The sequence below is a fragment of the Thamnophis sirtalis genome, unplaced genomic scaffold, assembly GCF_051295495.1.
Source record: "Thamnophis sirtalis isolate CommonGarterSnake01/CBP01778 unplaced genomic scaffold, rThaSir2_p1.2 scaffold_2, whole genome shotgun sequence".
Lineage (NCBI taxonomy): Eukaryota > Metazoa > Chordata > Lepidosauria > Squamata > Natricidae > Thamnophis > Thamnophis sirtalis.
The window spans coordinates 41,062,862-41,086,899 of record NW_028261382.1 but is presented as its reverse complement, the minus strand read 5'-3'; the positions used below and the strand labels follow the sequence as shown (position 1 = coordinate 41,086,899).

Genomic DNA, 24,038 nt, shown 5'->3' with positions numbered 1-24,038 from the left:
CAGCAAAAGCTTTTGCGGTGTCCACTAACGGGGGACTAACGTTCGCTTCCGCAAGGAAAAAGCCTTTCCTCTTGCCTCTCCCCTTTTTCCCATTTTTTTTTGGGGGGGGGGATATTTAAATTTGGCTTTTTAAGGAAATAAGTTGGGCTGAGGTTTGTGCTTTGTCCGCTGCTGTTTTAATCCGTGTTTTTATAACCTTTTTCCAGCTGTGGGGGGGGAAAGAGCACTGTGTTTAAAAATAAGAAAAGAAAAACATAATCGGGGCTCCGTGCGTGTTGGTTTTTTTTTTTAATTTAAAGTTTCCTTTTCTTTAAACCCATATAAATCGTTCTTAAGCTCCTTCGCTCTTTTCTTTCCTGCATTTTTTTCTGACACTTCGGGGAAAACACTATATCCGAATAACCCACGTTTTCTTCCCACTTAGGTTTAAGTTTCTGGGTACTTGGTGATCCGCGCGAAGGGGTTTTTTTTGGGGGGGGGGATTGTAACTTTTTGGGGTGCTGTTGAATACGAGGGGGGATTTTTGCCTCCCCTGTACCATTTCGAGCCAGGGAGTTGATCGTTCTGTCTTGATGTACGGGGGACGCCTCCGTACTCTCGAAATTTGATCCCCTAAAAGTTAAATTTTTTTTAAACGCATATCTGTATAGGCCTTTGGGGTGTCATAGGAAGAATACTGTATACGCTGCCATGGCTTTTTAGAGCCGGTGTATGTATTTGAGGTGGGGGGGGGAGAGGGAGGGAGGAATGAGGAAATTATATCAAGTGTTTTGATACTAAAAAAAAAATGCTTCAATCTTTTATTGTCTTTTTTTGGAATAATAATAAACAGAAACATTCCCTCTGCTGCTTGGCGATTTGTTTTTACTAGTGTTTTCACTGGTGGGTGGGGCTGTCCAGTACGGGTAGTCCTCGGCATACGACCACGGCTGAGCCCAAAGTGTCTTTTGCGGAGACATCGAAGTGATTCCCCCGTTTTGCAACCTATCTTGACGCAGTTATTAAGTGGATCGCTACGGTGGTTAAAATATTAAGAGGGCAGTGAAGCAAAACCGGCTTTCCCGGTTGTCGGGAGATCGCAAAAGGGGATGATCTGACCTACGGGAGACAGCAGTGGTCATAAATATGAGTCAGTCACCAAACATCTGAATTTTCTTTTTAATCGTATGAGCTGCAATCATCTCCATTTAACAACCCCATAATCCCTTACGGGTTGGAGTCTGAGCAACTGAATGAAGCTAACACTGTATTTTCTGGCCGGATGCCTCTCTGTCACCAGTGCGGAGTTATATTCAGCAGATATATTCTCATTGTGCCCAGAGGGAGAGAAATATCTGCCTCTGCCTAGGATCGAACTCACAACGCTGCGTAATGGAGTGAAAATTCCACTTAGGGTTAGCTCTCCACAGCAAAAATTTCTAGAATGGCCACATATTGCATTGAACTTTTTTTGGTTTGCATTGCAAGTCTTGGCACCGCCGCTAGATGGCAGCAAAAGCCGGAGTTTAGGGTGTCCTTGGCCGCCCTCTCTTGGTCGCCTGTGGTATTGCACCTCAGAGATGGCCGCTCACGTTCCGCCAAGCCTTTCTCCTCGCTCTTTTGTCGAGAAATCCAATAATTGAATAATTCAAACTCCGTGTAAATAAATAAATACGTCACAAACAATAAAATAAATACATAACAGGTCCGCGCAGGCGCAAACGCGAGGAAGCGTCTCTTCTTCCCACGCTTTAGAACAGGCGAGAGCGCGCAAGCGCACACGGGAGAGGACCTGAAAACGCGAGGCTGGAACGCGGCGAGGCGGCGCATGCGCGCAAGGGCAACACGCGCGGGCGAGGACCAACGCTTTCAGGCCGCCATTTTGGAAGCCGCGGCCGGGCTCCTTTCGAAGATGTGGGCGGTTTCCCGGCCGGGTCGGGCTCCGCCGCCTCCGCTTTTCCTCCTCGCCGTGGCGCTTCTGGCGGGGCCAGCGGGAGCCTATAAGCTGAATGTGCCGAAAGTGTTGTTGCCCTTCAGCCGGGATAAGCGGGTGCCCTTCGTGCTGGGCGCTGAGGGTGGTTGTTATTCTTGGTGAGGGGGCGGGGCCCCGCGGGAGGGAAGGGGGAAAACGGGTGGAGTGGATGACGTCACGAAATGGGGTGGGGCGAAGACCCGGAAGTAGGAGGACAGCCATGCTGTTGCTATTACAGCCAGAATTTGAAATAATAAGATCTATTGCTAACTAATCAAAAACTGGGGGAAATAATTCAGAATTGGAAAAAAAAAAGACCTGCTATTTTAAGTGTATTCAGAACTGGAAAAATATCCAAGGTTTAAAAAGTATTAAGAATTCACCCAGAATTGACAAAAATCTTGTTAATTCATTCAGAATTGGGGGGGATTTAATCCAAAATTGAAAAAAGTATTAATTCATCCAGATTTTTTTAAAGACTATTGTTAATTCATTAAGGATTGGGGGGGGGGACAATCCAAAATTGAAAAAGTATTAATAAAACCCAGAATTAAAAAAAAACTATTGTTAATTCAGTCAGAATTGGGGGGGGGGGTAATCCAAGATTGAAAAAGTATTAATAATTCATCCAGAATTGGAAAAAAAAATATTACCATGGCTAAGTCATCCAGAACTGGAAAAATACCCAAAAGAGAAAAAAATATTAATACCTCATCCAGAATGGGTGGTGGAAATCTACTATTGTTAATTCATTCAGAATTGGGGGGAAAAAACACTTAATCCAAGATTGAAAAAGTATTAATAATTCATCCAGAATTGGAAAAATGTTTTCATCCAGAATTGGGGGCGAAATCCACCGCCATTGCTAATGCATCCAGGATTAAAGAAACATTGTTATGAATAAATCAACCCCCCCCCCCTCTATACCGCTATTGCTAATTCATCCAAGATTGGAAACAAAACCTGTATTGCCAAAATTTAGCAAGCCTGATCACATAAGAATTAGTTGAGGTTGGTGGGTTAATTGCTAAGTGGAATTTGGCCATGGAACATTATCTGAATCTCTCTTCATTCCTTTAAAAAATGTTTGAAGAAGCCCGGTTTTATTTCATCCATAAATTCAACCTCTTTTATACGAGGGAGGAGTAGCGGAGAGGAGACGGACAGCAACTCCTGTTTTGACTGCCGTATAGGGACACGGTGGCTCAGTGGCTAAGACGCTGAGCTTATCGATCAGAAAGCTTGGCAGTTCGAATCCCTAGCACTGTGTAACGGAGTGAGCTCCCGTGACTTGTCCCAGCTTCTGCCAACCTAGCAGTTCGAAAGCACGTAAAAAATGCAAGTAGAAAAATAGGGACCACCTTCCGTGCGCCTTCGGCGTTGAGTCATGCCGGCCACATGACCACGGAGACGTCTTCGGACAGCGCTGGCTCTTCGGCTTTGAAACGGAGATGAGCAGCGCCCCCTAGAGTCGGGAATGACTAGCACATATACCATCTCCCAGTCTCAAATGCTGCTTAGTGGAGGCTAATGGAGGCTGCTAGTGGAGGCTAATGGAGGCTAATGGAGGCTGCTGCCTCCATTCTAAGGGATGCGGAGGGAGGATGAGGGGTTACTGGTTGTAGCGAAGCTGGTATGAAAAGAAGGAATTCTGAACATGGCCTGCTGTGCCCTATAGGTCTTCCACCCGCCATGACATGGTCACCCTCGATCCGATATACGAGAACGGGACCGCCTGCTCGCAGAAGGCGTTGCTGACCGCCCGATCTCTGCAGGCCACAAAGCTAGCCAGTGTGATCATAGCAGAGGAGCTCGGTAGGTGAAGGCAGGAAGCTGAATTATTATCATCATTTATTATTATTTATTCCGTTTACATTTCGCCTATGCGCCCATGGAGACTCAAGGCAGCTTAACAGAGTATAAAATCACCTTTCAATCAATACAAACTTAACAAATCACGTGACCTGCAACGATGCTGCGACGGTTGTTAAGTGTGGAAAAACACTCCCAGGTCAACTTAGTGCCGTTGTAACTCCGGCCCCCATCCCCAAATCGAGGACTGCGTGTACGGCTTCTCATGAGGCTCTTTGGTCCTTGGAACTTCCGAGATCCTCATCGCAGACTCTGCAACGTTATTTGAAGTTTGGAAAAAATAAAATTAAAAGATCCCCCCACCGGATTTGCTGCTTTCCCCAGCCCTTTCTCAGAGAGGTGGCCAGTTTCCAGCCCGACTGGCTGATGGGATCGTTTTTGCCATTGTGTCCGGCGACCCCTGCTGGGCACTCAAAGCAATTAATGGACGCTCGCTGTCAGCGACGTTTAGCTTCGGCTGTGGTTTTTTCCAAGATCAGAGAGGGATGGGGTGTGTGTGTGTGTGTGTTTTCATTTCTTCTGAAAGAAGGCCTTTCCCAGCCAGCTCTCCAGTTGGGATCTTTAGCAGTTCAGAGGCAGGAAAAATGGAAATGGAATCAGGATAGAGCTCGAAAGGGACCTTGGAGGTCTTCTAGTCCAGCCGCCTGCTCAAGCAGGAGACCCTCTATATCATTCCAGACCATTGACTGTCTAATCTCTCCTTAGTCCCAAAGGTACCTTTTTTTTCAAGAGGTAACTGGGCCTTGTGGGATTTTTTTTCTTTGAAGACATTTCGTAGTAAATGTGTTTTTATTTTCCATTTCCATTTTTGTACAGTCACATATATACTGTGCACAACCGGGGCCATATAACATTAAATAATAAACACAGCAATTCCTCTTGTCAATAATACCCCAAAAATAGAAACCCAATGTACCTCTTCGACCCTCCATACACCCTTTCTTTCGCCCCCCCCTCCAACTTTCCATCTTCCCTCCATCATTCTCCTCTACCCTACTTCCCCTCCCCCTCTACCACTCCCTTTGAAGACATTTCACTTCTCACCCAGGAAGCTTCTTCGGCTCTGCCTGGATGGAGGGGTTCCAAATGCCATACTGTAGCAGAGAATATTTGGCAAGAAGTCAGGGACAGATCTCTCCCCCTTATTGTCTCCTGCAAACTCCCCCTCCCCTTTCGCTCCTCTTGTATTCCCTCTGGGAGGGGCCATTCACCGTCCACCTGTGGCCTTCCTCCCAAGTCGACCCCTGTTCTTTAGCTCTTCCCTTCGTCTGGCAACTCACACTGGGAACAGGCTCCAGCTGTTCTTCTGCCTCACTGATGTCTGACTCCGAAGGCAGCTGGTAACTGTCGGACAGCTCTGGCCTCCTCTCTGCCTCTGACACAGAGCCCTCCTCCGAGCCTCCCCCAGACTCCAGGACTGACCCATCTTCCTCCCCAACCTCCTCACTGTCTGAATCTGCAGCCAGTTTTGCTGGCTGCTGGTGGGCCACAGTACCAATCTGCTTTCTCTCAGATTCTCTTAAAGATTAAACGTTCCAAGATGAGATTCGAGACGATTAAGGCAAGGTTTGTCAGGTGGACTTCACCCTGTTTTTTTGCTGGCTGGCAGAAACGTCGTGGTTGTTGTTTTTTTTTCCCCCAGTGACCGGCCACTTGCTCCGTTGTGACATTATCGTGGATCTGATCGAGCAGGTTGAAATCGTCTCCCGGACTCGGGAGATCTACGTGGAAGATTCTCCCTTGGAGCTGAGCGTCAGAGCGTTAGATGCCGAAGGTGCTTAATCCAGAGATTTGTCATCCAAACCCTTCCTGTTATCCACCTTTCCCTGTCGTCTGAATCGGGCAGAGCCCGAGAAATGTATCTTTTCAGTCGTGTCTTTCTCTCTCTCTCTCTCTGGAAGACCATTTTACCTTCATTGTGGTTCCTTGGGTACCAGGAGGGGAAAAATCTACTCCACCTTTGTGGCGGAATGCAGGGGTTTTTCTTAAAAATCCAGCCGCTCGGGACTCGGAATACCGGACGGTCATCCCACCTACGATGGCCACGAGCCTTTCCTCGTCTTCCTCTCTCTACAGGGAACACCTTCAGCAGCTTGGAAGGCCTGGAGTTTGAGTGGAGCGTTGCCAAGGACGACGAGATGGAAAACCTGGAGCTCTCCAAGAAAATAAGGTCCGGCGAGATCCTGAGCTTTGAGGGGAAAACGATTCTCTGATATAATGGGGAGGAGCCCAAAAGCAGAGACAGGTTTAAAAAAGTCTTAGTAATAGATAGTTTAAAAAAAATTCGTTGTATTTATCTTGTACAGTGACAATAAAGACTATACTATAGAAAAAATATTAATAATAAAAAAAGAGACACACCTTTTGTTACGAGATGCCTATGATCCTGGGAACAAAACGCCTCTTAAACCAGGATAAATTTGAGTCCCATTTGTGAGCAAACATGCTGGAGGTGGATGGATGGATGGATGGATGGATGGATAGATGATGATAGATAGATAGATAGATAATGTAGGTAGGTAGGTAGAGTGGATGGATGGATATTAAGATAAATAGAGAGATATGGATGAATGGGTGGATGAATGGATAGATGATAGATAGATAGATAGATAGATAGATAGATAGATAGATAGATAGATAGATAATGTAGGTAGGTAGGTAGAGTGGATGGATGGATATTAAGATAAATAGAGAGATATGGATGAATGGGTGGATGAATGGATAGATGATAGATAGATAGATAGATAGATAGATAGATAGATAGATAGATAGATAGATAGATAGATAATGTAGGTAGGTAGGTAGAGTGGATGGATGGATATTAAGATAAATAGAGAGATATGGATGAATGGGTGGATGAATGGATAGATGATAGATAGATAGATAGATAGATAGATAGATAGATAGATAGATAGAGATAGATAGGTAGGTAGGTAGGTAGGTAGATAGGTAGATAGAGTGGATGGATGGATATTAAGATAAATAGAGAGAGATATGGATGGATGGATGGATAGATAGAGAGAGAGAGAGAGAGAGAGAGATAGATAGATAGATAGATAGATAGATAGATAATGTAAGTAGGTAGGTAGAGCGGATGGATGGATATTAAGATAAATATATATATAAAGAGATGGATGGATGGATGGATGGATGGACAGATAGATGATAGATAGTAGATAGATAGATAGATAGATAGATAGATAGATAGATAGATAGATAGATAGATAGATAGATAGATAGATGATAGATAATGTAAGTAGGTAGGTAGAGCGGATAGATGGATATAAAGATAGATACAGAGAGAAAGAGAGAGATGGATGGATGGACATACATTCAATTGATTGCAGGAGCTGTGCCTTTTGTCTTCCTTGAAACCTGGAATTGTTGTTTTTTCCCCCTTCTTCTCCAGGATTTTAAAATACTCGGAGGCGGAATATTCCCCGCCCGATTACATCGTCCAGATGGAAAAGGAGGAGAAACAGGGTGACAGGATTTTGGTCTCGGGAATAAAAACCGGGGCGGCCGTCATCAAGGTCCGAATCGAGGAGCCTGTTTACAAGGTGGGTAAGGCAGAGGAAGGCCCTGGGGGGGGGGGGCGGGGGCAGGGGTGTCAGTGGCAAGGCAGGGCCAGCCAGGGACGGAACCCCTTGGTTAAATCGAGGCTGCGCTTGACATCTCTGCCCATTTCCCCCCGAACCGAATGGTGGGGGCTGAGAAGCCCCATCTCAAGTCTCTGCTTTGTTCCTCTCCCCCCCCCTCCCCTCCCCTCCCCTCGCCCAGAAAGTTGCCGCGGCATTGGTGCGCCTCTTGGTTCTGGAGAATATTTTCCTTATGCCTTCCTACGATGTCTTCCTGCTAGTGGGAGCTTATATCAAGTACAGAGTTGGCAAAATAGTTCAGGGAAAGATCACAGGTAGGCCGCTGCGACCTCCTCCCCCCTTCCCTTCCAAAGTTGCATTTCGGCAGCAAAGAAGATGGGGGGGTCAACACCCCACTGCCACCCCACCCCGTCTTGTTTTTGGCCTGTTGGGTGAACCGCAAAGCTTGTTCAGGGCGAGTGAGGGTCATCTGGAATCCGTGGACTGCTTTCCTGGGCATTTTGGAGGAGATGCTCGAAAAGCTGGTGGTCTTCCCTGCTTATAAGCATAAGCAGGGAACATTCTACCACACGTGGTGGACCTTCCCCAAGTTTAGAAGATATCGGCGTAAGATAAGAAAGTGATTCGACTAAATATAGAGTTGAAACCGGAATTGTTCCTCCTGGGAACCTTTGATGGGAAAAAGGAGAGGAAAAAAATGACAATACATATTACTGCACACATTAACCGCAAGCAGAATCGTTTTAGCACAGAATTGGAAACACACAGATACTCCCCCCCCAGACCCAATTTATAAGAAGGAAAATCTATGAATGCGCAGAGATGGATAGGCTGTCTGTGGAAATGAAGGAGAGGGAAGAAACTATCAAATTTGGAATGGATGGTATTCCTGGCTTGAGAGTAAGCGTAAAACTTAAGGTACACACGGTAAAATACACAAGAGTGTTTTTAAATAAGCATACAACTTAGGAGAATGATACGGAGGTAGGATTTTTTGTAAATAAGATTGTTACGAAGGAGATGGATATCAATATGGAAAAGCAATAGCAATAGCAGTAGACTTATATACCGCTTCATAGGCCTTTCAGGTCTCTCTAAGCGGTTTACAGAGAGTCAGCATATTGCCCCCAACAATCTGGGTCCTCATTTTACCCACCTCGGAAGGATGGAAGGCTGAGTCAACCCTGAGCCGGTGAGATTTGAACCGCTGACCTGCTGATCTAGCAGTAGCCTGCAGTGCTGCATTTAACCACTGCGCCACCCTGGCTCTGTTACCAGTGTAAATTTGGGGTTTCTCTTTTGTCTTTTAAATGTTAGAAAATTCAATAAATGCTATTAAAAAAAACGTGGCCGTCTTCACTCCACCAGCTTAAGGCAGCTTCTTAGCCAGGCGTGGTTTGTCTGTTAAGCCATGGTTAAAACCCATCCTAGGAGCCCTGTTTGTGGGGAATACGCTGAGCAGGAGTGTTTGATAGAGCCACGATTTCCAACTTTAGAGACTTTTGACGGTCTGTGGGACTTCGACTCCCAGAATTCCCCAGCCAGCGTCCCTCCACTGAGGAATTCTGGGAGTTGACGTCCACAGATCTGAAAGCAACTCAAGAACAATGGCCCGAGAGAACCTCTCCAGCAGATCCCACCCGAACGAAGTAGTTTTGAAGCTGGGACTGGGTCCGATTTCTAACTGGCTTGGGTGGTTGGGTGGGGGAAACAGCACGTCTGCCAATGTTGCTAGAATGTTCTCCAACCACCCCCCCCTTTTTTTCCCCTGCAGAGGTCGAACTACCTCTGGAGCACTACGAGCTGGAACTGCAGGATGAAGTGAAGGCGCCAAACGGGTTTCTTTTTCTCCCGGTGGCCCAACTGGACACAAGTACAGCCACGGTCACTGCCCTCCAGCTGGGCCAGGTGAATCTGGCCTTTGTCCATAAGAGTATCTTTTGCTAGGGGTCACTGGAGGTAATTCTCATGATCTCTGGCCCTTCCTCCCTCCCTTATCTATCTATCTATCTATCTATCTATCTATCTATCTATCTATCTATCTATCTATCTATCTATCATCTATCTATCTATCTATCTATCATCTATCTATCTATCTATCTATCTATCTATCTATCTATCTATCTATCATCTATCTATCTATCTATCTATCTATCTATCTATCATCTATCTATCTATCTATATCATCTATCTATCTATCATCTCATTCTCTTTCTTTCTATCTATCTTTCTATCTATATCATTATATCTATCTATCATCTATCATCTATCTATCTATCTTTCTTTCTATCTATCATCTATCATCTATCATCTATCATTTCTCTCTATCATCTATATCATCTATCATCTATCTATCATCTATCATCTATCTATCATCTATCTATCATCTATCTATCATCTATCTATCTATCTATCTATCTATCTATCTATCTATCTATCTATCTATCTATCTATCTATCATTTCTCTCTATCATCTATATCATCTATCTATCTATCATCTATCTATCATCTATCTATCTATCTATCTATCTATCTATCTATCATCTATCTATCTATCTATCTATCTATCTATCTATCTATCATCTATCTATCTATCTATATCATCTATCTATCTATCATCTCATTCTCTTTCTTTCTATCTATCTTTCTATCTATATCATTATATCTATCTATCATCTATCATCTATCTATCTATCTTTCTTTCTATCTATCATCTATCATCTATCATCTATCATTTCTCTCTATCATCTATATCATCTATCATCTATCTATCATCTATCATCTATCTATCATCTATCTATCATCTATCTATCATCTATCTATCTATCTATCTATCTATCTATCTATCTATCTATCTATCTATCATTTCTCTCTATCATCTATATCATCTATCTATCTATCATCTATCTATCATCTATCTATCTATCTATCTATCTATCTATCATCTATCTATCTATCTATCTATCTATCTATCATTTATCATCTATCTATCATCTATCATCTATATCATCTATCTATCTATCTATCTATCATCTATCATCTATCTATCTATCTTTCTATATCTATCTATCTATCTATCATTTATCATCTATCTATCTATCTATCTATCTATCTATCTATCTATCTATCTATCTATCTATCTATCATCTATCATCTATCATCTATCATCTATCTATATCTATCATCTATATCTCTATCTATCTATCTATCTATCTATCTATCTATCTATCTATCTATCTATCTATCTATCTATTTATCTATCATCACTTACTTTACTTACTTACTTACTTACTTACTGTGGTGAAGGGCAAATGGCACTCTCCTTGTGAGTAAGCCCCTTCATCCAATCCTTTTCCCTTTGCATTGAGCCTACCCTTCCAGGAGAATCTGGAGATCCTTGGCTTAGCCGTGAATCTCCCTTTCAGTTGCAAAAAAAGGGGGAAAAAAGTTGAATTCCTTACGTGCGCCTTCAGACATCCACATGCGAGGATCGCTAGGCCTTCCGAACTGCACCATTTACGTGGTAGAACCAGGATTTCTGGGTAAGAACACTCAGCCTCCAGTGGCTCCATCTAGAACCGTGTTTCTCAACCTTGGTCATTTTAAGAGGGATCGACTTCAACTCCCAGAATTCCTCAGCCATCCTGCATTAAGAAAGGTGGACTTCAACTCCCAGAATCTCCAGCCGTCTTGCGTTAAGATGGATGGACTTCAACTCCCAGAATCCCCCAGCAGCATGCTCATTCTGCTCATTCTGGGAATTGAAGCCCCCTCATCTTAAAATGAGAAACCCTGGTCTAGAAGGCATTAATTACCTGTCCGTTCTCTGACCTGAAAGAAGACTTCCGGTTAGAAAGGCGTCGTCTTCAGCCTCTCCTCGTTCCATCGTTGCAGGCTTCACGGTCCAGCCGGGGAACCGATGGGTCTTAGAAGTGAAGCGGGCATATACCATCACAGTCGAAGTTTTCGATAAATCCAGCACCAAGGTCTACCCCTCCGATGTGAGTAGGTTCCGAGAGAAAACTTGGGTACAGGTGGACCTCAAGTTACAACCCATTGTCCCCTCGCTCAGGATCTTGGTGCAGAAGTCGCTAAGCGAACGCCATGGTCATTAAACAAACACTGTGGTCCTTAAGTGAACCCAGGTCGAAGTTTTTTGCCGAAAACTGGAAGTCGTTACTAGTTTTCAGCAAAACCGTTGCAAAACACAGTCATGTAACCATAACTGTGTCACCATGGGGGGACCCGATCGTCAGAAGGTTGAATCCAGCTCCCCAGCTAGGTCCGTCGGAACTTCTCATGCTTGCTAAGTAGCCAGTCATAAGTTGAGGACTACCTGTAATCCTGCACCGTGACCCTGTTTAACTCATTCTAAGGACGTCCATTCGGATTTACCTCTCCGCCAGCGCAACCAGGATTAGTGACTCTGTTTCTTTCTTTAATGTACCTGTTGTTAACCATAACCAAGTTCGTTCACTGTCCACTTTATCTTTTATTTTTTCCCAGAAATTGGCCATGCAGTGCTTTGTTCTGCCAACTCTCCATTCTTGATTATGATGATGATGATGATTATTATTATTATTGCCTTTCCAGAACCTCCGAATAACTCACCAGTTTCCCCAGGAATATTTTGAGGAGCTCACATCTTCCACCAATGGCTCCTATCACATCGTTCGGGTCCTGAAGGAAGGCGTGACAGTGATTAAAGCCATGTTGCTCTCTGTTCTTCTCCAGGTAGGAACCAAAGGCTCTTCCCAGGTGAGGGATTCCCCCCCCCCCCGGCCTGGTTTCTTCACTTTGAAGTCATCCTTCAAATAACTTTAAAGAGGGCCAACTCAGTACATTTGATCTCCCAAGTGGACGTGGGATTTTAAAAAACAACAAAAACAGGGCATGGGGGGTTTGGAACAGGGTCAAACCTGGTGAATTTAGAATAACAGAGTTGGAAGGGACCTTGGAGGTCTTCTAGTCCAACCCCCTGCTTAGGCAGGAAACCCTACACCACTTCAGACAAATGGCTATCAAACATCTTCTTTAAAACTTCCAGTGTTGGAGCATTCACAACCTCTGGAGGCAAGTTGTCCCACTGGTTAATTGTTCTAACTGTCAGGAAATTTCTCCTCATTTCCAAGTTGCTTCTCTCCTTGATTAGTTTCCATCCATTACTTCTTGTCCTCTGCCCTCGGGTGCTTTGGAGAAGAGCTTGACTCCCTCTTCTTTGTGGCAGCCCCTGAGATATTGGAAGGCTGCTGTCGTGTCTCCCCTGGTCCTTCTTTTCATTAAACTAGCCATGCCCATTTTCTATTTAGCACAGCTCGTTAAAATATTTAACCAAATAAACAAGAAAAGAACTTGGGGCCATTCAGAGGATTTTTGAAATAATTCATAGATTGTTTTGTGGGGCTCCTTGCTGCTCTCTGAGCTTGGTGGTTTTCTTGCAGACGTTTCACGGCCCAAATAGCTAACAACCTCAGTGCTGGAAGGCAATGGGGTTTGTGGAGGAGAAGGGGAGGAGAAAAAAAGGGAGGAAAGAAGAAAGGATAACGAGTTGGAAGGAACTTTGGAAGTCGTCTAGTCCAACCTCCTGCTCAGGGAGGGAGGAAGGAAGGAAAGAAAGAAAAGAAGGAAAAGAAGGAAAAGGAAGAACAATGGAAGGAAGGGAAGGAAGGAAGGATAACGAGTTGGGAGGAACTTTGGAGGTCTTCTAGTCCAAACTCCTGCTCAGGAAGGGAGGGAGAAAGGAAGGATGGATGGAAAGAAGGAAGGAAGGAAGGAAGAAAGAAAGAGAGAAAAGAAAGAAAAGGAAAAGGAAGGAAGGGAAGGAAGGAAGGATAACGAGTTGGAAGGAACTTTGGAGGTCTTCTAGTCCAACCTCCTGCTCAGGAAGGGAGGGAGGGAGGAAGGAAGGAAGGAAGGAATGAAGGAAGGAAGGAGAGAAAAAAAAGAGAGCTGCTTTAAAAATATCTTTAAAAATTCTGCCCGCAGAGCGGCTTGGAAGATTATTTTGTCTCGCCCATCAGCCATGAGCAAGAAATGAAGATCTACCTCCCCATCACGCTGACCCCTTCCTTCTTAACCTTCCCCTACCATTCTCTGGATCTCTTGTACCGCTATAAAGTCCAGGTCAGCCGCGGCATTTGACTCCATTTAGAGGGGGGAGGGGGCGTCCTGGTGTGTGTGTGTCTGTGTGTCTCGTGCTTCCTCTGAAGCCTGACCGGCCCTTCTGCAGGTGGAGGGGGGCAGCGGCAACTTCACCTGGACCTCCTCCAACCAGTCGGTGGCCACCGTCACCGTCAAAGGCGTCGTGGCCGCGGGACTCACCGAGGGGCAAAGCGCGGTGCAGGCCCGAGACGTGCAGAATCCTTTCCATTTCGGAGAGATCCAGGCAAGTGCGCCGAAGAGCCGGCTCGTTCCCCTGGCAAGGAAGCCGGGAAAGGTCACCACTCAGCGATGCACCTCGTAGCTTAGAAGTAGGCCTCATCGACAGGTTTAGGGTAGACGGCTCAGAACTGAATAAGCTAAAAGAAATGGTGGGATTTGGGCAAAAATAAATAAATAACTGGAAACGAATCGCATATGAACAAAGCTTTCTAGAAAGAATGTTGTTATGGCTACCTGTTCTGACCCCCCTCGTCCCACACCAACACACTCCGACACAGACAAGCCAGGGCAGCAATCCAGCACAGATAAGGCTTGGCAGCAATCCAGCCTGCCAAGCTCACCATAATGTTCTCCAACATTAGTTCCTGCGTTGACTTCTGCAAAAGGGGTGTGTGCACAAGCAGTCCTTTTTATAGTCTGGAGAGGAGCCTAATGACCACCAGCTGAGTGCAATTACCTCCTGTAATTGCGTAATTGTTCCTGACGCCTAGTAGTTCTTTGATGGCGTGCATCCAGGAACAACTCGCTGCTGACGTCAGGAACACTCTCCCTTGTCTCCTCCCCACTGGTCCAAGGCTCAGGCGCCTCCTGGTGGCCAACCAGCCTCTCTGCGCCCTGCTCGGAGTCGGAACCCTGTCCAGGGTCCTCCAGAGCCGACTCATAGAGCCCCTCGCTGTCGGAGTCTGGTGGCAGCTCCAACGGCTCCTGCTGGGCCACAACAGCTCCCTATCGTCTAACTCCGTGCAATCCTCCCCCCTCCCATTTCCCCACCCAATATGGCTGCAGGCCTGACAGTGAGAGGACTAGTTGTGTAGAACAGTGGTCTCCAACCTTGACAACTTTAAGACCTGTGGACTTCAACTCCCAGAGTTCCTGGCTGAGGAACTCTGGGAGTTGAAGTCCACAAGTCTTAAAGTTGCCAAGGTTGGAGACCACTGGTGTAGAAGACCCCTGTGGGAGGATGAGAGGCCTTCCAGGTGCTTTCAAACGCCTTCCCCCTCGCAGGTGTCTGTGCTGAAGCTGTCCAAGATGGAGCTCCTTCCCTTCCACGCCGACGCCGAGATCGGCCAGAACTTGGAGGTGCCGCTGGCCATGTACCACGTGGAGAAGAAGACCGGGGCAGCCACCGCCTTCACCGACTGCTCGCTCCTGGCCTTGGACGTCACCGCGGACAAGCAAGGGGTATTCTCCTTGAGCGAAGAAGGTAAAAGAACTCGCCCCGGGCTAACATCAGACCAGCTTTCCTGGTTTGCGAGCGCCTTCACGGGCAAGGAATTAGACCCCACGAGAGTCTCCCATGAAATGTTGTGCAGGATTTCGTGCAAAGGTTTCCGGGAAAAAACCATAACGACCGAGCCATTTATAGGTTTACTTTGATCGCACCTTCTATTATTATTATTTTCTTTTTACAAATAACTCAAGCTGGAGAACGTTATCTAATAGCTCCTCCCTCCCTCCTGTTTTCCCCCCCCCATTAGAACAACAAGGTGTGTGTGTTTGTGTGTGTGTATTTGTGTATGGCTGAGAGGGAGGAAAAGGCCCCAAATCACCCAGCTGGCTTCCATGCCCAAGGCGGAACTAGAATTCCCAGTCTCCTGGTGATTGTCCCAAAGTCACCCAGATGGCTTTTGTGCCTAAGGAGGAACTAGAATTCCCAGTCTCCTGGTGATTGCCCTACAGTCACCCAGATGGCTTTTGTGCCTAAGGAGGAACTAGAATTCCCAGTCTCCTGGTGATTGTCCCACAGTCACCCAGATGGCTTTTGTGCCTAAAGAGGAACTAGAATTCCCAGTCTCCTGGTGATTCTCCCAAAGTCACCCAGCTGGCTTTTGTGCCTAAGGCGGGACTAGAACTCACGGTCTCCCACTTTCTATAGCCCGGAGCCAGGGGGGATCGATAGCTACAGGAGATTGGGGAAGGGGTTGGATTATGGTCCTCGTCGTCCCCTCTCTCTCCCCCCACAAATCCAAAACTGGAACCCGGAACGGCCCCGATCTGCCTTTGCAGGGAAGCAGAAAGCGGGCGCCACCTTCTGCTCCACCATCCAGCTCACGGCCAAGTCCCTGGGCCACACGCTCGTCACGGCCAGCGCCACCGTCTTTGAGGAGTACTTCGAAACCAGCGCCACCTTCGCAGCCTACGAGCCCCTCAAGGTGAGGAGGAGACCTCAGCCAGGCCTGGGTCCAAAGTGGGAAGCTCGTGTCCGTGCGTGTGTGTCCGTGCGTCTACTCCCGCTCCCAAACTTCTTCCGGCAATTTCTTTTCCCCTTTTCCTCCAGGCCGTCAACCCCGTCCAGTTGGCCTTGGTGACCTGGCATTCCATGAAGGAGATGGTCTTTGAGGGAGGGCCCGGTCCCTGGGTTTTAGAGCCATCCCGCTTCTTCCTGGAGCTGAAAACGGACGACGAGAAGAAATTCCAGGTGGCGGAGGTCCGGCTGCCGGCTCGGAGGAAGCAGAACCAGTACATTTACCGAGTCACCTGCCTGGAATTGGGGGAACAGGTAAAAAGACTAGAAGACAGAACATCTGAACTTCCAAAAGGTCCTACAAAACATCTGGACTTTCAGTGTGTCCCACAGAACATCTGAACCTCCAAATGTCCCACAGAACATCTGAACTTTCAGTGTGTCCCACAGAACATCAGAACTTTCAACGTGTCCCACAGAACATCTGAACTTCCAAATGTCCTACAAAACATCTGAACTTTCAGTGTGTCCTACAGAACATCTGAACTTTCAGTGTGTCCCACAGAACATCTGAACTTCCAAATGTCCCACAGAACATCTGAACTTTCAGTGTGTCCCACAGAACATCTGAACTTTCAGTGTGTCCTACAGAACATCTGAACTTTCAGTGTGTCCCACAGAACATCTGAACTTCCAAATGTCCCACAGAACATCAGAACTTTCAACGTGTCCCACAGAACATCTGAACTTCCAAATGTCCTACAAAACATCTGAACTTTCAGTGTGTCCTACAGAACATCTGAACTTTCAGTGTGTCCCACAGAACATCTGAACTTCCAAATGTCCTACAAAACATCTGAACTTTCAGTGTGTCCCACAGAACATCTGAACTTTCAGTTTGTCCTACAGAACATCTGAACTTTCAGTGTGTCCCACAGAACATCTGAACTTCCAAATGTCCTACAGAACATCTGAACTTTCAGTGTGTCCTACAGAACCTCTGAACTTCCAAACATGTCCTACAGAACATATTTCGACTCTGTTATTCTCTTATTCCATCTTCACGTTTCTTGGGTTGAGGAATGCCAACACGGGCTCTCATTATCGTGCTCGAACGCTTAATTCTGATTGCTTCTCCTTTCAGCTGCGCGTAGCCCTCTGCCCTGCAGCCCAGCTGCCAGATCTCAGTCTGGCTACCCACCCTCCTACCCTTTTTTTTTTTTTGCTCCCCAAAGGTCTTCACCTTCCAAGTGGGCAATCACCCCGGAGTGCTCAATCCCAGCCCGGCTGTGGAGATGGTGCAAGTCAACTTCATCTGTGCCCACCCAGCCAGCATGGCCGTTACCCCTGTGTACAAGCTGGCCGCCGGTGCCCCGCCGTGCCCCTTGCCTCAGCACCACAAGCAGCTGGTACGTGTGGGTGGGGAAGCCCCCTTTGCAGATGCTGCCTGGAGGCGGTTTCTCGTCTGGGGGAGGGGGAAACGGGTGGGCCTTTGAAGGAACAGCCGCTTAACTTTTCAAATTTAATTTTCAAGTTGGTTTCGTTGGCCGAGAAAAATCATAAGAGATCAACTTAATGCAATGAAACGTTAAGCGATTCGGCTAGAAGGTCAGCTGGAGAAGCTGAGCGGAATGTGGTTGGCCGAATTCTTCAGCCCCACCAAAAATCAAAGCGCCTTGTAGGTTGGCGAGATCCATCAAGTCAAAAATGTGGACTTTTGGCCTGAGCTAAATATCGCCGGCAAAAATTGGCGTTCGTTTGTAGCAACTTACCAATCGGTGGAATTGGGTTAAAGAAAATTATCGTTTATCCTGATGAATCACCTCTGAGACTTTTCCTTGTAATCCTCGAGTTAAGACACTTCAAGATGCCTTTTGCGAAATTAACAGTCCTCTTGGTTTCACCGTACGGTGGGACTCGTTGCTTTGAAAGAGACTATTCGTAGCTTTGTAGGGCTGAATTGAGGGGGGTCCTTGATGCTCTCTGTGAGCTTGATGGTTTTCTTGCAGACGTTTCATGGCCCAACTAGGTAACATCATCAGAGGAAGAAAGGAGTGGGTTTGCTAGGAGGAGGATGTTTCATGACCCAACTAGGGAACAATATCAGTGCTGGAAGGGAGAGGGGTTTGTGGAATGGAGGAGAAAGAGACCTCTGGTTTTCTTGCAGACGTTTCATTACCCAAGTAGGAACAATATCGGTTTGGTAAGCAGAGCACACCAAGGACTCCACAACCAATACTTTTCTCCGTGTGGCTCTAAAATGAAAGGGGTTTTGGGGTGTTTTTTTTTAATGCTTTCAGGTCCCCGTGTCCAGTTTGAGGAACACCATTCTGGAGCTAGCTTTGTTTGACCAACACCGGAGAAAGTTTGACAACTTTTCTTCTCTGATCCTGGAGTGGACCTCGGCCAACGAAAGCCTGGCTCGCTTCACTCACCCGAGATCCATGCAGATGGTGGACAAGGATGATGGGACTGGACAGACTAGACTCCACGGTGCGCCTCTCCGTTTTCTCTCCCAGTAAAAATACACGTCCCTCAAGAGGACCTGTGTCTTCTCCAGATAGCTCTCCAGTCTTCTTCTGACATCTCTTTTTTCCTCCCCTCCTCATGTCTTGTCCTTTGGGCTCCTCCCAGGACACCAGCTGCTAGAGGTCCATCAGATCAAAGGGACAGTCCTGATTGCCGTCAACTTTGTGAAATATTCCGAGAGAGGCAGCCCGAAAGTAAGTGTGAGGGGAAAGTTGTGTAGAAGATGGTGGGGGGGACATGTAAGCTTTGAGAAGGGAAAACTCAACGAGGGTCCGATAGACCACTCTGAAATATCTAAAGAGCATTGCACAGGAGAAGATCAGGACCTGTTGCGTGTCATCCCAGAAGGCAAGATGGAGAATAATGGGCAGTTGGGCGACGCCAGAAGTTTGGTTCTCCAAAATAGGGTCCATTTCAACCCTAGCTTCCATAACTTCTCTGTGGATCCTGAAGAAGTATTTTATTTTTCAGACACTCCAAAGTATAAGACGCTCCTTTGGGGAGGAAAAGAAGAAAAAAGAAAATCTGCTTCGGCCTCCCAGCAATTTGCCTCCTTGCAGCAAACAGCAAACAGTCCGTTTCGGTTTCAGCACTGCCTGATTAGCACAAGCAGCTGATCGTTGGGCCTCCCGACAGTCAGCTGTTTCAGGCTGCGGGAATTGCCATAAACTATTGACACCTTCGCGCGGGCCCCATTTTCTGCCTCCGCATCCCGTTTTCAGCCTCCACACGCCCCATTTTCCACCCGTTCCGGGCAGCAGGGATCAGAATGGGTGGGAAATGGGGTGCACGGAGGCGGCCATAGGCAACGGCAATCCCTGCAGCCTGAAACAGCTGATGGTCGGGAGGCGGCAGTCAGCTGATTGTGCTAATCAGGCCGTGCTGAAGCTGAAGCAGAAACAGGCTGTTTGCTGTTTGCTGCAAGGAGGCAAATTGTTGGGAGGCAAAGCGTGGGGGCCAGCGAGTGGGCGGGGCTGCGTTCCGTGTATAAGATGCACCCAAATTTTCACCCTCTTTTGAGGGGCGGGGGGAAGTGCGTCTTATACTCCGAAAAACATGGTATTCCTTTTGAAGGGAAGGATCTTCTGAGGGAATCCGATGGGTCCCGGAGATTTAAAATCCAAAGAATCAACCTTGTTGGTGTAGAAGGAACAGTAGCCTCCATGTGGGCAGAACCTCCTGCCTAGACACTCGTTGTTGATTTTGTCGTGCATTCAGGAGGTCTCTAACTCTCCCGCTTCTGCAGCCGTGGAGCTCTTGCTGGTTGAGGATGTGACGGTGATCCCCGATAACGTCACCATGTACAACCATCCCAATGTAAAGGTAGGACCGAGGGCGGCTTGACTCAAGGATGCTTCATTCGAGTTTCAGAAGCCTTTGCAACATTTCTGGTGCTTGTGTCCCCACTAGGAGATGTTTGCTCTGGTGGAAGGCTCTGGGTACTTCCTCATCAACAGCAGCACCCAGGACATGGCTAACATCACCTACCTGGAGACGGAGAGCGCCATCCAAGTGAGTGCCCGGGTGGCGTGTGGGTCTTGGAGATCCTCCTGCGGGGAAGAGAGAGACCGGCATTTCCTGTTCTGTCCTGTCTCCTTAATTTCACACAATCCTCACGGCCATCCTGAAGCTGGGGGTTGTCCCTTCAGTTGGTTGTTACAAGTTGAAAATATGTTCTGTAGGACACACTGAAAGTTCAGATGTTCTGTAGGACATTTGGAGGTTCAGATGTTCTATGGGACACGTTGAAAGTTCTGATGTTCTGTGGGACATTTGGAAGTTCAGATGTTCTGTAGGACACACTGAAAGTTCAGATGTTCTGTAGGACATTTGGAGGTTCAGATGTTCTGTAGGACACACTGAAAGTTCAGATGTTCTGTAGGACATTTGGAAGTTCAGATATTCTGTAGGACACACTGAAAGCTCAGATGTTCTGTAGGACATTTGGAGGTTCAGATGTTCTATGGGACACGTTGAAAGTTCTGATGTTCTGTAGGACATTTGGAGGTTCAGATGTTCTATGGGACACGTTGAAAGTTCTGATGTTCTGTGGGACATTTTGGAAGTTCAGATGTTCTGTAGGACACACTGGAAGTTCAGATGTTCTGTAGGACATTTGGAAGTTCAGATGTTCTGTAGGACACACTGAAAGTTCAGATGTTCTGTAGGACACTTTGGAAGTTCAGATGTTCTGTAGGACATGTTGAAAGTTCAGATGTTCTGTAGGACATTTTGGAAGTTTAGATGTTCTGTAGGACATTTTGGAAGTTTAGATGTTCTGTAGGACATTTTGGAAGTTCAGATGTTCTGTAGGACACACTGAAAGTTCAGACGTTCTGTAGGACATTTGGAAGTTCAGATGTTCTGTAGGACACTCTGAAAGCTCAGATGTTCTGTAGGACACTTTGGAAGTTCAGATGTTCTGTAGGACATTTTGGAAGTTCAGATGTTCTGTGGGTCACGTTAGAAGTTCAAACGTTCTGTGGGACACTTAGAACTTCAGACCATCTTCTATAGGATACATTGAAACCTCAGAGATTCTGTAGGACACGTTGGAAGTTCAGACGATGCTCTGCCAGCCAAATCAGAAGTTCATCCGACCGTGTTCTGCAGAACCTCTTCTGATCCCTGAAATCAAGATTTATTTATCTGTGGCTGCTGGATCCTAGAAACCACGATACCCCACGCACGAACCATTGCCATTAGAGTTGCCACGGGACTACAGTTTGATTAAAACAACGACGTTGCATTCAAGGCAGCTGTGACTTTACCCTCCCAGTCCGAACTTACGGTGGCTTTTCCAGGTAGTTCCTGTCCTGCCTGGTTCTTTGGCCCTGGAGGTCTACGATCTCTGCCTCGCATTCTTGGGACCGGCGACGGCTTACCTGCGAGTATCAAACATGTACGAACTGGAGGTGGATCTGATTGACAAGGTGAGGAGGACGTCGGAAGAGCCAGGCCTGGCCATCGCTTAAGCCACGATCCGTTCTATCTAAAGAAACAGCCAATCCAGGCTTGTCTCGCCAATGAAACCCCACCCACACACACCGGGGTCAGATCCTTCTTAATTCCGCTGAGCTTTTGCACGTGGTCCTCGACTTATGACAGATCCCTTCATGTTCTACGTCCACCACCTTTACAGGCAGCCCTCACTTTACGACCCCGATTGAGCCAGATGTTTATGTCGTCAAGTCCCCCCAAAAAATTGTTCCGTGGATTTTGTCCCATTTTATAATGGCTTTCCCTTGCCGCGCTTCTTAAGCGAATCCCCGCCGTTGCTAAAATTAGTCACACGGTTGTTGAGCGAATCTGGCTTCCCCCTTGAACTTGGCGCGCGTCAGAAGGTGGCCAAAGGAAGCCTGCGCTCCGTCATAAACACGAAGCACTCCGAACGTAAATCACGCAGTTGCGGGGGTTGGCGCCACAGTCGTAAGTGTGGCAAAACCGCCCTCGGTCACTCGTCGTAACTTTGAATGTCACGAAATGAGCTCTAGTTCAACATCGTAAAATTGAACCGGTTCATTATATCCGTAAGGGAAGAAGAGCTCTTGTTTAGGGACTAACTTTACAGTAAGGCAAAGAATGAAAATGTTTGTTTCTTCCCCCCCAGGTTGAGATTGGCAAATCGGTGCTGGTCTCGGTGCGAGTGCTGGGGTCCCACCGTTCGGCTTTCCGCAGCAAATATTTTGCCTACATGCATCTCCAGTTGAAAGCCGCCTCTCCAATCGTGAGCCTGACGTAAGTTTTCCCCTCTTGCAGGACCTGGTCACCCTCCTCGCCTCCGGCCAGCCCCAAGGACATGTTGTGGCCCACCAGCAGCCAGCAGAGCTGGCCGCAGATTCGGAGAGTGAGGAGGGTTGGGGAGGAGCCTGGGCCAGTCCTGGAATCTGGGGAAGGCTCTGAGGAGGGCTCTGTGTCGGAGGCAGAGAGGGGGCCAGGGCCATCTGACAGTTATCAGCTGCCTTCGGAGTCAGACATCAGTGAGGCAGAAGAACAGCTGGAGCCTGTTCCCAGTGTGCGCATGTGAGTTGCCAGAGGAAGGGAGCAGCTAAAGAACAGGGGTCGACTTGGGAATAAAGCCACAGGTGGACGGTGAATGGCCCCTCCCATAGTGAATAAAAGAGGAGCGACAGGGGAGTGGAGTTTGCAGGAGGCAATTAATTCTTTCCTGCATTCTTGCCAAGCTTTCTGAAAGAGATCGGCCGGGCCCCTCTCCAAGTCTGAGAAGGGTCAGTAATTGTGACCCATCTTGAAAGACTGTGGGAGAAGAAAGACTTTGCTGGAGAGGAAGTCACTGTCAATTAAATAAAAGGGGTTTATCGGGACGACGGTTTCGTGATGCTGGGGAAGCCTAGATCAGAACAGGACAAGGGGAAGAATGCCTCTCTAGCTGAGAAGGGGTTAATCAGGGGAACAGGTTGCCTCCAGATGTTGCTCCATCCCTGGAGTTTTTTAGGAAGAGATGGGACAATCATTTGTCTGAAATGATATCGGGCCCTCTGCTCAAGCACTGGGTTGGACTAGAAGACCTCCAAGGTCCCTCCCAATTTCTCTTCGTCTCTCACCTCTGGTTCTCGCAGGCCCATGGAAGAACTTGGCGATTATTCCGAAGTCTACATGCTCCGAGCCGTGGCCGTTGGGCAGACGACCTTAGTGGCCACAGCTTGGGACAAAACAGGAGTTAAATTCATGTCCTCGCCACGGAAAGTGGAGGTAAGGACACGCAGGCCTAACCCTCAAAATTAGCCCTGTTAGAAACTGCTTGGATGAGACTTTTCCAATGACTACGAAATCAGTTGCAAACTTTCTATTGATCGATCGATCGATTTTTTTCCCCCCATAGTTTTGAACCGGTCATCTTCCCCGGAGATGGATATGTTAAAAGCTTTGTAAATTAAAAGATGGGCAAATTAGAAGATTTGCAAACGGCAATCATTATAATTTAAAAGGTTTGCAAATTAAGCCAAATGAAAATCTTTATAAATTTAAAGGGTTTGCAAATTAAAGAAAATGAGAATCTTTATAAATTTAAAAGGTTTGCAAATTAGAGAAAATGAGAATCTTCATAAATTTAAAAGGTTTGAAAATTAAGCCACGTGAAAATCTTTACAAATTTAAAGACCTGCAATTGAAAGCAAATAAAAACCATTATGAATTTAAAGCTTTGCAAATTAAAGCAAACGAAAATCCTTATCAATTTAAAAGGGTTGCCAGTAAATTTTTCTCATCAATTTAAAGATTGGCGAATTTAAAAAGATTTGCCAATCCAAACCACTAACCATTTAAAGATTTGCAAAATTTTTTAAAAAAGGTTTACAAATTAAAACCTTTGTCAGAGAAGAGCTTTGCAGAATTGAAAGATTTCTCAATTATTATTATTTTTTTGTTTTAAAGAAGGAAGCGCGAATTATCGTCTTGTCCCTCGGTCCGTTGGGTAAAATCAGATGCTGCCACGTTCTTTTTTAAAAAAAAAATTCCTTTCCCTCTCCCAATAATAACTTAACGCCGTTGTGTCTTTTGC

General features: G+C 46.6%; 1 protein-coding gene across 1 annotated transcript in view; it reads left to right on the top strand.

Annotated features, from left to right (window-relative positions):
* The first annotated feature begins 1,891 nt into the window (after window positions 1-1,891).
* The window catches only part of NUP210L (nucleoporin 210 like), a 35,553-nt gene continuing 13,406 nt past the window's right edge, over window positions 1,892-24,038 (top strand). Inside the window, exons 1-23 of the mRNA XM_087707652.1 lie at window positions 1,892-2,070; window positions 3,630-3,766; window positions 5,466-5,597; window positions 5,900-5,993; window positions 7,233-7,383; window positions 7,604-7,736; window positions 9,197-9,355; window positions 10,896-10,964; window positions 11,317-11,423; window positions 12,016-12,156; window positions 13,408-13,545; window positions 13,652-13,807; window positions 14,809-15,007; window positions 15,811-15,956; window positions 16,082-16,303; window positions 17,224-17,397; window positions 18,289-18,481; window positions 18,623-18,711; window positions 19,736-19,840; window positions 19,928-20,029; window positions 21,322-21,450; window positions 22,128-22,255; window positions 23,098-23,230. Of these exons, the coding sequence (XP_087563778.1) occupies window positions 1,892-2,070; window positions 3,630-3,766; window positions 5,466-5,597; window positions 5,900-5,993; window positions 7,233-7,383; window positions 7,604-7,736; window positions 9,197-9,355; window positions 10,896-10,964; window positions 11,317-11,423; window positions 12,016-12,156; window positions 13,408-13,545; window positions 13,652-13,807; window positions 14,809-15,007; window positions 15,811-15,956; window positions 16,082-16,303; window positions 17,224-17,397; window positions 18,289-18,481; window positions 18,623-18,711; window positions 19,736-19,840; window positions 19,928-20,029; window positions 21,322-21,450; window positions 22,128-22,255; window positions 23,098-23,230 (3,216 nt within the window). The remainder of the gene's footprint in view (window positions 2,071-3,629; window positions 3,767-5,465; window positions 5,598-5,899; window positions 5,994-7,232; window positions 7,384-7,603; window positions 7,737-9,196; window positions 9,356-10,895; window positions 10,965-11,316; window positions 11,424-12,015; window positions 12,157-13,407; window positions 13,546-13,651; window positions 13,808-14,808; window positions 15,008-15,810; window positions 15,957-16,081; window positions 16,304-17,223; window positions 17,398-18,288; window positions 18,482-18,622; window positions 18,712-19,735; window positions 19,841-19,927; window positions 20,030-21,321; window positions 21,451-22,127; window positions 22,256-23,097; window positions 23,231-24,038) is intronic.